At 32.0% G+C, this 13,368-nt stretch overlaps 5 protein-coding genes across 11 annotated transcripts; 3 read left to right on the top strand and 2 right to left on the bottom strand.

The window, feature by feature from the left end:
• Window positions 1–1,142: 1,142 nt before the first annotated feature.
• On the top strand, window positions 1,143–3,103 carry Rps11 (ribosomal protein S11). 2 transcript variants are annotated; one of them, XM_076781630.1, is made up of 5 exons: window positions 1,143–1,198; window positions 1,492–1,617; window positions 2,241–2,446; window positions 2,651–2,796; window positions 2,981–3,103. In XM_076781630.1, exons 1-4 carry the CDS (start codon window positions 1,187–1,189, stop codon window positions 2,772–2,774), a joined length of 468 nt encoding a protein of 155 aa, XP_076637745.1. In that variant the 5' UTR covers window positions 1,143–1,186; the 3' UTR covers window positions 2,775–2,796; window positions 2,981–3,103. The 2 variants fall into 2 exon arrangements, with proteins under 2 accessions (XP_076637745.1, XP_076637744.1); XM_076781629.1 differs by having other exon boundaries at window positions 1,147–1,198; window positions 2,978–3,103.
• Window positions 3,104–3,188: 85 nt separating this feature from the next.
• LOC143349946 (lysM and putative peptidoglycan-binding domain-containing protein 3) lies at window positions 3,189–6,818 on the bottom strand. Of its 5 annotated transcripts, none has more exons than XR_013081035.1 (4): window positions 6,680–6,818; window positions 6,287–6,497; window positions 4,052–5,846; window positions 3,189–3,954 (listed from the first exon to the last, which is right to left on the bottom strand). XR_013081035.1 is itself a non-coding variant. In XM_076781626.1 (4 exons), exons 2-4 carry the CDS (start codon window positions 6,491–6,493, stop codon window positions 5,387–5,389), a joined length of 423 nt encoding a protein of 140 aa, XP_076637741.1. In that variant the 5' UTR covers window positions 6,494–6,497; window positions 6,680–6,818; the 3' UTR covers window positions 3,189–5,386. The 5 variants fall into 5 exon arrangements, 4 of the variants coding, with proteins under 4 accessions (XP_076637741.1, XP_076637743.1, XP_076637742.1 ...); XM_076781626.1 differs by having other exon boundaries at window positions 3,189–5,458; window positions 5,703–5,846; XM_076781628.1 differs by having other exon boundaries at window positions 3,189–4,910; window positions 5,703–5,846.
• On the top strand, window positions 6,732–7,688 carry LOC143349949 (cytochrome c oxidase assembly factor 5). The gene is made up of 4 exons (XM_076781631.1): window positions 6,732–6,850; window positions 6,946–7,065; window positions 7,245–7,346; window positions 7,410–7,688. Exons 2-4 carry the CDS (start codon window positions 6,958–6,960, stop codon window positions 7,449–7,451), a joined length of 252 nt encoding a protein of 83 aa, XP_076637746.1. The 5' UTR covers window positions 6,732–6,850; window positions 6,946–6,957; the 3' UTR covers window positions 7,452–7,688.
• A 547-nt stretch (window positions 7,689–8,235) lies between these two features.
• On the top strand, window positions 8,236–10,064 carry Uros1 (Uroporphyrinogen III synthase 1). Its single transcript, XM_076782019.1, has 2 exons — window positions 8,236–8,684; window positions 8,781–10,064. Exons 1-2 carry the CDS (start codon window positions 8,474–8,476, stop codon window positions 9,392–9,394), a joined length of 825 nt encoding a protein of 274 aa, XP_076638134.1. The 5' UTR covers window positions 8,236–8,473; the 3' UTR covers window positions 9,395–10,064.
• Window positions 9,743–13,334, bottom strand: Pez (protein tyrosine phosphatase non-receptor pez). Of its 2 annotated transcripts, XM_076781998.1 has the most exons (7): window positions 13,032–13,334; window positions 12,282–12,648; window positions 12,037–12,205; window positions 11,801–11,962; window positions 10,877–10,965; window positions 10,606–10,807; window positions 9,743–10,433 (listed from the first exon to the last, which is right to left on the bottom strand). In XM_076781998.1, exons 2-7 carry the CDS (start codon window positions 12,629–12,631, stop codon window positions 10,107–10,109), a joined length of 1,299 nt encoding a protein of 432 aa, XP_076638113.1. In that variant the 5' UTR covers window positions 12,632–12,648; window positions 13,032–13,334; the 3' UTR covers window positions 9,743–10,106. The 2 variants fall into 2 exon arrangements, with proteins under 2 accessions (XP_076638113.1, XP_076638112.1); XM_076781997.1 differs by having other exon boundaries at window positions 12,282–13,332.
• Between the last annotated feature and the right edge of the window lie 34 nt (window positions 13,335–13,368).

Raw genomic sequence — 13,368 nt, 5'->3', positions numbered from 1 at the left:
TCGCGAAACGCCGACACGTATCGATACGTCTTACTTCGTTAATTGTCAGAGTACGAATGACGCCCCCTCGCGGTACCCAGTAACGCTCGCGAATTAGGTAGAGAAGGGGGGAAGACTCCGATGTCTCGCGAAGCTTGTATTTCGGAAAGAAAGATTGAACCTCGTTTTCGAAACTTTGTTAATTCGCGAAACTAAAGATGCCTCGGGTAGATAGTTGAGGGTACAATGTATAACTTAAATATTTTTGTCGATTTATGATAGCAAATGATAAGATTCTTGAATTTATTAACATTATTCACTTCGATAATAACATGTAATTATGATGCACGAAGTCACATTTCTACGTATAGAAGTGCACGCGAGACGATGAACATTTCCATTCGATTATCGATCAAAGAACTTTAATTCTAACCAATTCAAATAAACTGCAATTCTAACAAAAATATCGTAGATTCATCGACACTTCCTATTTCGTAGCACTCACCGTATCTAGATTACACGTTTTAAAATAAATACATCTTCTATAAACACTAGTTTAATCGCCAATTAGGTATTGTTTACAAATGAACCGAAATACTAACCACGTAAAAATCAGTAGTTTAGAGCGCACTCTGTGTTTAAAGACAATGACTCTGAGTCAAAGTCGGTAACATCAGCAAATTTGCTTCTGATGCAATATCGAAAAAAGTTTTTATCAAAAATTATTACGCATTATGCGGTCGTATATCACATGCGACATTATCAATCAAGAAAATATTAATAAAAAACCAATTGTTTAATTGAAACCAATTAAATTTTGTTTGTGCTGTCAATTGAATTTATGATCAAAAATATATTAATATTAGAATAGAAATAGCGATAAAATATCAACAGATAAATATATAATCAAAAGATAAAAATAGTATTCAATAATGTAATATTACATTCAGTCACAAAAATTTAGTATTTGCAAACATTCAAGTTTTTAAAGGTTGCATTGACTAAAATTAATTGATTATATTGTTTGAAATGGGAGATCATAAGAAAAACATGAAAATTATTTTCACAATGATATACACAGAATCATTCATTTATAAATACCGCCTAAATGATATTTTGTCGCTTCACATTGGCTGTGCTGCAGATTCGATGCACAGAATGACGTTGGCTATCTTTCCGGTTTTGATCATTCTTTTACTAAAGCAAGATGGCTGATCAGGTACGTGTTTAACGCTAACAATGCCAATATGTACAATTTTTTATGTTTAATTAAGTTATTTTCTATATATCACTATCAGTACGAACATTCTTAACGAAATAATTAATAATGGAATGAAAAATTCCTTTACTTCGGAATGTTTTAATAACATTATGACTCGTAGTGCAAAGATTGCACGTGGTTAGACTAGACGTATTTTCACGTAGTCAATACTTGAATTTAACGATAGGGCACCGTGTCCCATTATCGTGTATAAAAATGAAAAGTATACAAATACGTTACTGTTTTTACAGACTGAACGTGCGTTTCAAAAACAACCCACGATCTTTCTTAATCGCAAGAAAGGTCTGGGTCCTAAGAGAAGGAAGCCCATGAGATACAGCCGAAATGTTGGGCTTGGATTCAAAACACCTCGTGAAGTAAGTTCCCTTTTATTTATTTAAAAAATAATATTTACGGAAGGAAAGTACCTACAGTAGAATGTCCATTATTGAAACACAAGCACTGTGTACATTTTAAAGCTATAATTCTATTATCCTAGTTCATTGTTTCGCGCATATCAAATATAAACATATAGTTAAAATTATACATTTTATCTACATTGTTACTAACAAAAAAGAGTGGTGATAGAATTTAAACAGAAATAAAAGAATCTCTAGTTTGGTCATGAAATGTTGAAAAGCCAATGATTATTAGAATTAAATTTAATTATGAATCAAAATTATAAATGATATAATTATGGATATTGCATTAAGATGAGCAAAGCTTAAAAGGAATCAAATATCCTTTCTAAAAAAATACAAAAATAAGCTATGTCCAGGAATTATTAATTCCATCTTTATAGTACATTTAACATATGTTCTTTTATACAATGATCATACATTTTTTTTAATTATTTTATTTTTTATTATATTGTGTAGCTGCAACTTTGGTTTTCTTAGATTGATTATTTGAAAAATAAATTATCAAAATAAATTTATTTCCCTACTAGTTTTGATAATCAACGTTCTACTGTAATTTCCATTTTACTATAATATTTCAGGCTCTTGAGGGAACATACATTGACAAAAAATGTCCATTTACTGGCAATATTTCCATTAGGGGACGTATTCTCACTGGTGTGGTACAAAAAATGAAAATGCAACGGACCATTGTTATACGTAGGGATTATCTACATTACATCAGAAAATACAATCGTTTTGAGAAACGTCATCGTAATATGAGTGTACATCTAAGTCCTTGCTTCAGGTTAGTATTATATGATCATTTTATGTAACTTTTAAACTCTTTAGATTAATGAATATTGAATTGTATGATGATATTAGACGACGGTCTTCTGAAGAACAAATTGAAGTATTATATATACGTCTCCTGAATAAAAATGTGTACATAATACATTTGCAATAAGCAAACATGTTTCTTTATATTTATTATTACTGTTATTTATTACAGGGATGTAGAAATTGGTGACGTAGTCACTATTGGAGAATGCAGACCACTCAGTAAAACAGTAAGATTTAATGTCTTGAAGGTCTCTAAAGGTACAGGATCAAAGAAGAGTTTTAAAAAGTTCTAAAATCGTGGAAACTCAACCTATGGTGAGTACAACTTCAAATTTCTAATAAACATGCTTAAAAATATTAAATGATGAAAATTACGACGGTCTTCTGAAATGATTAGAGTGAAGGATATATCGTATTCTGAATGTAATCATTATTCTTTAAAAATATATTTATGATATAAAAACCCAATACTTTATTTGGATATTATTTATTACAGAAGAATTTGATGTAAATTGGGAAAGGAAGGTACGAAACATTGGATTGACGGAAATCATAAGTTATATGAATTACCATCTTAATCTGTAACTAATGATATTTAAAATAAATAAAGACATAAAGAACATTTGTACATGAAATTCTTTCAGTTGAACGTGTAAAACCTTACACTCATGCTGGTGTATAAATAATATATAAGTATTAGAGGGTACATTAAGCGAGGCATAACTTAATGTTAAAAAATATATTTTTATAGATTTCAACAAGAAAAAATCACTATTAAAGAATATTCTACATAAACTCAAAAAATGATCTATAAGAAGCTTATTGTCAGATTTACATAATTATAAAATATAACCACAAAAGATGATAGTTAATTCAATTTGTATACTTTGTTGAAGTAATAACAATATTATGGCTATAAAACATAAATTTATCACAAATAGTACATAATATCAATGTTTATGCTCAGTGCTGTTAGAAGAAAACAAAACGTAATTAATGTCACGTAAGACTGAAATCTTATTTTCGAAGTTTAAAAAAGAATAAATATAGTACAAACTTTGGGTACATAAATATAATACTCGTCCAAATGAAAAAAGTGTTAATAAAAGTGACTTTAAAAGTTAATAATGTCCGAGTTGCAAAGGCAAATTTGATTTTATCAGTGCCTGAAGTGTCTTTCTTTCATTTTGATTCGAGACATCATCTGTTTGCGATTTGCACGCGTTTAAAAATGTGTAAATAACTTATCAAAATAAGTACAAAACTATTAGTAAACTTTGGTCTAGAATTCACTAGTTTACAAATTAAAAGACATACCTATTACAAAATTGTTGACTCAAATGTCCTCTGTTTGCGATTGCTATGCCAATTTCTCGTCGAGAAATAAGAGTGAAACCTGACATTCTTGAGCGAACTTTACTGAGGATACGTGACGAGACATGCATTGAAATAGGCGTAAAACACTTCGAACACCTGTGGTGATATAAAATTTTCCTTATGATTTGAAAATTTGATTCCTACAACTATATTCACTAACACACTTTTATTTATTTTGATGAACACTGCGTACCCAAAGTTTGCACCGTCAATATTAGTATATCCTATATTAAGCCTGATAAACTAGAGGCCCGCGGGCCATGATTGGTCCTTTCCCCCCACTTGCTTAACCTCCCACTCGATCGCCGAAAAGTCGCGGACCGCGGTATAGAGATAGCGAGCAGTATAGCCAAAAAATAAGCTAAATGTTATTTTTGAGGAGTGGGGGAAGGCAGAATAACGCGAGACCTTCAGTACCTGGCATCGAGTAAAATGGTGGGAGAATTAACGAGTGTTCCTATTGCGCTTGTTATTTTTCTGTTTACGCTGGGTACGAGAGTCTATTCGCACGCATACCGTAATTCTCGTCGCTTGCATTTTTGGTAGTGGAGAAATCAGTTAGCTGAAGGGAAAGTCGTGTGGCCCGCGGAAAAGTTCATCAGGCTTGCTTCATATATTTTTTAATTCTTCTGTACAAGATCCTTACAGGTAGCTCAACTGCCAATGAGCATATCTTTGGCAATCCCTGTTTTCGGTATATCATATTCACATAATATTCAGTACAAATACATCAAAGTTTAATAAGATGTATTCACACACGCAATAGCATAAACATTCGCATCTCTCCTATAATGCTAATGTGTTAAATAGATAATCACAAAGGCACTTTAACTTACATATTATACTATTTAACATTAGTATTGTTTTGATAAAAATGTACCTTATTTTTACATTCTTCTAGTATAAGAAAATAGTATCTTCAGATCTTTCAGTAAATATCATTTTATGCCAATACTAACAATGTAATGGCAAGTACTGTGCTCAGCTGACAAGAAATCCTCTGATTGTAATGCGGGTCTGCTTGTCCCAGGAAACTTCTAGTCAGCAGAGCACTGTAGATAGACATTTTCAGTTTATATTTAAAAGTAATCTCACTTATTCGAAAAACATAGTTTTCTACAGGGACAGGCAAAATGAATTTTAAAAAGTATTCAAATGATGAATTTAATAATACCTTACTAATTCGTTTAGTATTTATTTTGAATTTATTCAATTGTTTATAAAAAATTTGAGGAGCAAACACCAGAGAAATACCATGTACACATGATCTGAAGTAGTGATTTTTTATTCATTAATGAAACTGGATGTTTTCTTTAGATGTATTTCAATTATAAAATCATTCAAATGTGCCCATCCCTGGTCTCCAATGTTACACTACTGTTGCAAACTTTGTGAACCTAATAACTTATTCATCATAATAACAATTAATATATTTTTTAACTAAAGCATTACTAGTGATTAGCAAGTGTGTGATTTTTAGATGAGAATTGAGTTATGTAAAGTATGTATATAATAGGCCCTGCAAAACCTAATAATAGGGAAAATCCAAGGAGCTGGGTCCAAGATAATCCACAATCGTCACCAGAACATTTAAATGTGTCTGTTAAATGAGAGTTATTTGAATTACTCTCCGTTAAAGTAAGCAGTGTATCACATTCTGAACTAGTAATTTCTAACAAATTATTACTGTTAAACGATGACAAAGGCTCACACACAGAATTTAATATAATTGTATTAATCTCTGCCTCTGGCAATTCAGTTACTACTGGAATTTTTATTAAATCTATCAATGAATCATTGGTGGCTGCATTTGCTGTCTCTTCTTCGGGTGATAGTATACTTACTTCGTTTTGGTCTGCCTGTCCACTTCGAGACTGCTCCAAAGTTTCACTTAATATGGAAAATGGTTGAATAGGTACTTTTATAAAGCGTTTTGCAAAAATTTCATTTTCTTTATGAATTTTGTTGATCCTTTTCAATTCAGATATCTGAAAGCATAATTTTTTTATTTGATTTTTATTGCAATTTATGATAATTGATAATTAGTAGGGATGTACAAGAACCCGATGGAATCTCGATTATTTCTAAATTCTTTCGAGAATCCCGACTTTGTCGGGAATCCCGAAAATTTGAGAATCTCGAAACTTTCGGGTATCCGTACCGAACCCGAAAAAATTTCGTGTTCCCGACCGACCCGATATTTCGAGATGTATTATATATAATAATTATATACTTTGGCAACATCACCAATTTTAACAACTCGGATCATTACAAGCAAAATGTAATGATCTGGTTCTGTTTTCAAGATAATAAAAGGTTTCTAATAATTACATATTAAAAATCGAGAGCCAGCAACAATTATTTTTTGCTCTGGAAAATATTTAATTATCCAGTTTATTCTAAATCTTGTTTATCTTTTTGTCATTACCGTGCATCTATACCGCAGTGCTAAAGCTTGCAAGGTATCCTCAGACTTTAATTGAACATTTATCACTTCCACCTTACGTGGTAATGATGTAGGCTTAGTACGTGGCTGCAAGGGAATGTTGTCTTCATTTTCACTGTTCTCATCATCTGAATATAAAAACACATAATGTGGGGAACCTTCCCTTTGATTTCCACGTTGATAAACCATTTGTCTGGAACAAATAACACATTTTAAGTCATCTTTAATATTAGACAAATATAATGTCCTTAAACAGAACATAAAATAATAAATCAACGCGAAGAACGTCAGCTTTATATAAATAATTTTATGGATGACGTTTAAATATTTGATCTGTCAAATGTCGTTTTACGAATAATTACAGCTGTCAATTACCTTGCACTTTTCGGCCGTTCGTAAATTTCCTCTGTTATTTCTTGTCACTCGTCATACGTATTATTTGAACGTAAATTACATTTATACTGGGTACAGCATCGGTCTCGAGTAGAGTGCAAGTTCCTTTCACTGTCCATATGTATTGGGATCAGATATTCGTGATAAAGGAAGGTTAGGTTTCCTTCTATGAAATCAGTGAAACATAATATACACTGCGTCTGCTTGCGTTTGATGCAAGAAATCTTCGTGATAAATTTGCATATTAGTTATTTTACAAGATGATGCGTTACTCAGAAGAAGGCGAGCAATTGAAGGATAAATCTAGATGTGCCCACATTCGAGCAAACTTAAAAATGTGTTTGTTACAGAGTGATTGTTGTAAAATTGTGAGTGGTTATACTACACTTTCGTACCTATCGTACTCTTTATTCGCAGTAATACAATGTTTGTAAATTTCACATGAATTATGTATGCAATGCTTTATCGGTGTATATATAAAGATACGACTTTCAATGGGTCCCTTTGATACAATATATTTCGTCAACATAACAGTGCTTTATTTCAGCATAAACATACTCCAAGAGAATGTCTTTTGAGAAAAGATGGAACTGTTCCAGATGATTGTTTTATGCTGAAACAAACATTTTTTGAATGTAAACATTCAATTGTAAGTTTCACTAAATGTAAATGTATGAACATGAATGTATTCATCTTTATTTCAATCTTTTAGATTGATGGAAGACGAAGATTTAGAGGACCCAAAGGTTATTAGCGTTATTTCATAGTTTCAGTATATTTTGTATATTCTAAGTTTGTATGATATGATAAATCTATAACCACAGTTGTATATTATACGCTAATCTCTATTTTAGATGCTTTGTAAATATAATTACCTTTAAAATATCGAACATACAAATTTTGTTATTTTTTTAATTAAATTTTTACAATAATTGTATACGTGAATATAAAAATCTAATAATTTTGTTATGTTTGAGAAAAGTATGGCATATTAAACCTATCCTCTTTTCTTTCTTAACAAGCTTTTATTTTTTGATGAAATAATTGGGATTTATTATCAAAGTAAAATAACATATATTTAATAAAAATGTATTCATTAGATAGATAATCTGTTAGAAAATAAAGATATAGAGTTGCTGATAGTTTCAATTGTATAGTAATCATATGTCTAGATTACATATTTCACAAATAATAGTTTAATTACAGACAAGGTATAGGATGGATTTTACATTTAATGGGAGTTATGTCACATAATTGAATATCGTAAAAAGTCAGTGATTTTGAAAACTTTAAAATAAAAGAAGTAAAGATAACAAATTAAAATTATATCAAAATGAAAAATCTTTTAATCCTTACAAAAATAGAAGAAGGGGTTTAAATTATTTTACTATTTTTTAAATTATTTAAAAAATATAGATTAACAAAATATAATTTCTATTGATTTTTATTTTACTTTTGAAAATGCGCCTTAATTCGAGTATCGAATCTCGTATTCCATAGATCGAGATATATGTCCACCATCTTGTGGCAGGGCGTCACATGGTGACTTGAAAATGGTGATTGTGCGCGATATGAATTGCCGCTTAACTGCATTTTTCGTTCGTTTTTCCTATTTAAATTTATGAACAAATAGCATCGGTATTATGCAGATCGAAATTTTTGAAAGCTAATAGACAAACGATTCCATTGTATACGCACGTCTTCATTAAAATGTAAATTTCATTTCACGCGATTATCAATATTCGAAGGGGCGGTGTTATCTGATATTTAGCGCGCATGATGACGGTAAAATTCGCGAATATGGCACCGCGTTACGAAAGAGTGGTATTATGTCGCGGTTTATCAGAAAAGAATGATTCGCAAGAGATTTACGTGAAAACATTAAAATCTGCCGGTTATACGTGTGACTATTTGCCCACTTTATGTTTCGAGTTCATAAATACACCGGAACTGCGAACATGTCTCCTTTCGCCGAACTCGTATGATGGTAGTAATATTTCTAACGTTCTTGTTCGTTGCAGTTCTGAATTATGTGCATTCCAATATCACCCTGATCCACCGTATATTAATGTTATGTTAATAGGACTCGTCTTGACAAGTCGACATGCAGTAGAAGCGATTGTACTTTCATCCAAAGAGGACGACAGCATTCTACTCCCATGGAGCAAGTTGCCAGTATATTGTGTAGGGCCAGCAACTGAATCTTTTGCTAAAACTCATTTGGGTACTGAAAACTGCTTTGGTAGGGAGACTGGTAATGCTAAAGAACTAGCAGAAAAATTAGTTGCCAATGTTGCAAAAGGATCAAAACCTTTGTTATACCCTTGCAGTGAAATTAGTCGAGAGACAATTGAAAAAACTCTTAATGAAAATGATATACGAGTTTGCAAAATAGTTGCTTATAAAACTTTACCTATTAAGACCTTAGAACAAGATTTGTTGAAATTCATGGATAACTTGCCTAGAATATTTGTTTTCTTTAGTCCTTCTACTGTAGAGCATATAGTAACTTTATTGAAGAAAAAATCTTATGATATAAATAATATAAAAGCAGTTGCTATCGGACCTGTGACTAAGCAAGCATTATTCGATGCTGGTTTAGATACTTTTGCTACTGCTGTCAAACCTGATCCAATATCTTTATTGAAAGCTATTAGTGATGCTGAAAAAAATGAAGTTAACGAAAACTCTGTATGAAGAAATTCAAGAAATGATGTGATATTGGTTTATTGTTGTAAGTATATGAATCTTGTTAACTCGTTAAGATTACTTAATCCATTGACATCATGATTGAAAAGAACATTCTTGTTAACACAATACATAGTTGTTACATTTTGATTTAAAATTAGGTATCACAAGTTTGATTCATTATGGTCTCGATGGATTAAGACAATTCTTTGTTAATGTTTTATCATGTTGTTTATGTAATTTATTTTGATAGCTTTTTAAAACAGATCGTTAATCTCAACCACTCACTGGGTGGATATTTTCAAATCTTATTTTTGTTACAACAATAAATATATTGTGTCTTTTTAAACATACCGATTTAAAAAATAGCATTAACGTGTATTTACAATACAGCACTACATGAATATAACATAAAGTATAACATTGTTTGCAATGTTAAAGAACAATTAAGATACGTTTTTTACAACGTACTAAAATATTGCCCTTTGAAAATAGTACATTTAGACACTGATAAGGTAGAATGGAGAACAATGTGTAGAGTTGTGCGTGTCAGTCTTTGCTATTAATATCCACAGGATTTCCTATTACTTCTTAAGAAAGTGTGTGTGAATGATTGTTGGAGAATACTGCATATTGAAAGCATTTATAATACTTGATATGTCTGTGCCTTTTTTTTGTTTGATATAACCTCTTCCAGTAGTATTTATAATTTATTAGAAATTTAATATCTACTTCGATTAACAACATTACTGAGAAGGCACGAAATATCTGCTCCAACGATTGTCGATTGATTAGCATAGTAAGGCTGCGGAGGGTTCCCCCCGTTGTTGTATTTCATTTGAACGGCAGTTTCATAATCAGGTGCGGGTCTGTACGATGGAAGTAAGGCACGTAAGTTATTTATGTCTGTAGATGACACGGACACTACAGGGGGATATGGCGATGTAGAAAGGTCATTGTAACTCGTCCACGGCGTGTGTCCTTCCGCGTTTCGGTTATCCAAGTTTACAGACACTGCATGATCTCCTGAATCGTTTGTGTCGCTATCCTAAAACATAACATAAACATTTTATTTTACCGTGTCTTGCAACAATCGCGAAACGGTGAAACTATCTTCAAAACAAATCTTAAGAGGTTTGTCAAATAAATTCTGTATAGTTTTTAACGAAACAAAATGCATTTCGCGGATGTTCTTTATTAGATAATAAAATAATACTTACGAAATATCCGTTAGCCGATCGTTCCAATGGACGAAATTCTTGATGTTGCATGTAAAATGTGTGCTGTGCTATGCACAGACGCCATACATACTTCGCATTACGCGATTCGTTGAAAATAAATTGCTTTGCATCTTCACTCTCAGCTTGACATTCTATTCTAAACGTCTTTTTGTGATTAATGACATTACTTATGTCTTTCCATCTAGGATACAAATAGTTTTACATTATATTTATTGATACAAGATTCTGATATATTATGTGAAATAATTACCTGCAAAACTGTGTTGTCTGTGTGCTTGGATAAACAACCATAATCCCATTGATGGAAATGCCAAGTATTACCTCATTATTGCCATTGTCCTGCAAGTCAATTGTTCCGTTTGGTCAACTCGGGGGTTTCCGCTCTTTCATGTTGCCAGACGCGGAACCGTGACTTAGTCGAAAAAGTCTTCGAATATTCCGCATCTGGCAAATTTCGTCGTAAATTTATCAAGCGCTTTGTCAAACCAATAACAAAGTTGTTCAAATAATTTTGAAGGGCTATATTGTTTCGCGGGTGGCACGGCCTTCGAGGCCAACGTCGGCCGACCGACAACGACGATCGCTAACTCGTGGAACAATACAGCTATAAAACAGCTGCAAATCACGTGCAGCTACTCGACTACTTCGACTTGGGGAGGAATCGGTTGACTCCCCCAAAATCGCGTGTCGGAGAGGGGTTTGAGCTGAGGAAGAAACGAGTTCTAGAAATATCGAACTCTCTTAGTTCGATCATCAAAGCAATCGTGCTTTACTCTTTGTTCAATCTTCTCGCAGAAAACTACTACTCGTTCAATAGTCGAAGTTAGACGTATCGACTTATTCGATAAATCGTTCAATCGTATTTTACTTGTGAACTCGTTGTTCAATCGCCAAGTCCAACGTTTCGTAAAAAGGACTTCGTAAAATCGTTAATGTATCATAGAAAACCACAGCTGCCGAAAATAGGCAAACGCGACATCGTTTTGATCGCGACTTAATTTGAACTAGTTATTCAATATTAATTTGGCGAGTGTCGGTTAAGGGACATGCGCACTACGACGGTTACTGGGTCTTACAACACCAGGAGAATTTAAAAGTAGTCGACGTGACGGTATGTTTTTCATCACTTGTTGTAAATCATTAATATTGTTATGTTAAGATGTTAATGTTTTACCTTAGTGGAAAATGTTTCATTGCCATAACCCTCTAACTGCATAACAATAGAAATATATAATTCCTCTGATGCAGCTTGAGTAACACCAATTAGATTCTTATATTGGCATACAGCAGTATGCAAAAGAGAATCTAAACCCCCAGGATCTGCCTGAATAACATCCTAATGGAAAAAAATAAAATAAAAAATGAATCAAATAAATCTAATTAAGATTTTCTTAATAATTCCTTAACTACCTTAGGAAATAGTGTACACTGTTGTAAGCATTCCATTGTGTGCCTTTCAGCATCATAATTACCAAATTCTGCTTGCATCGAATAACTTGCTAAAAGGGTAGCTTGTCTAGAATTGCAATGAAATCTGCCTTCCAGTACATCGCTTTTCAACTGAAGGTAGTAATGATACCTAAAAATAGGATACTTGAAAATTAATTAAAAATAATAAGATACAAAATGCTCAAATGAAATTTCAAAATATCTACCTTGTCATTTCATCCTGAATAAGTTGCACATCTGTTACATAGTACATAACTCTCAAATAGAGACTGAAATTTTTTGCCTCTTTCTCGAGTTGTTTTTTTAATGGTTTGTCTACATCCACCCATCTTGGAGATGGAGAATCGTGTCTAGATATATAACGTAGGCCAAAGAATTCTGGTTGTCCCAGTCCTAAACGTTGAGTGACATTGTCCAAGCATTCTTGTCCAAGACTGTCAATACTAAGTGTACACTCTATGGTAGTTGTGTCTAATAGCTCAACACAAATCACATACTGGTTTTTTGAAACCACATTATACTGCCGACTTTTTTTTAAATGAAATTTAAACGGCATTTTACCTACGCGGTTGACTGAAAATTAATATGAAATTACACAAAATTGTTTAACAAAGTCAACTTGTTTTATATTTTTGTCACTGGTACGTCATATCAAAGTACAGTAGTCCAAATATCTTAAAATAAACAATTTCACAGAGTACGGTAGTCTAACAATGATGGAATAATAGTGAAATAATTAAAACACTGTTATAATAAAGGAGTAAAGCAGGAATAATAATCGTCTGAAAAATTTAAATATCGTATCGCTACGAACAAAAACCAAAATATTTCACATTCCATGATACTTTTACTTTTAATTGAAATATATGTGCATACAGGTACTATGTACATTCCACTCTGTTAAGCATGAAAAATGTATTATTTTTCCCGATTAACAAATCGAAAGCATTTCTAACCTCGTTTTTCACGTCATTAAATCTAGTTACAATTTTGCGGGACACAGTTCTTCCACTAACCGTCGTAAAAAATTAAAACTAAAATGAAATGAAAAATAACTGTAGAGAAACTATAGAAAAACTAGATTAATTATTTGATATGCATAAGAACATATTAATACGATTATAAATACAATTAAAGTTTGCTTCACTGGAATTCCAGTGTTTTTTTAAAAGCTTTTTTGCAACATACAATATATCTTTCTTTCAATTGTATAAAATTAATTATTGATATGTACATTCTGATAAAGACGATGACAACAATCGTGTTCATATTCCTGTATTATTGAGGAATTAA

The sequence above is a fragment of the Colletes latitarsis genome, chromosome 14 (assembly GCF_051014445.1).
Source record: "Colletes latitarsis isolate SP2378_abdomen chromosome 14, iyColLati1, whole genome shotgun sequence".
Classification (NCBI taxonomy): Eukaryota; Metazoa; Arthropoda; class Insecta; order Hymenoptera; family Colletidae; genus Colletes; species Colletes latitarsis.
Note: the sequence above shows the minus strand (reverse complement) of the source record. Positions and strands in the feature narration are given on the sequence as shown.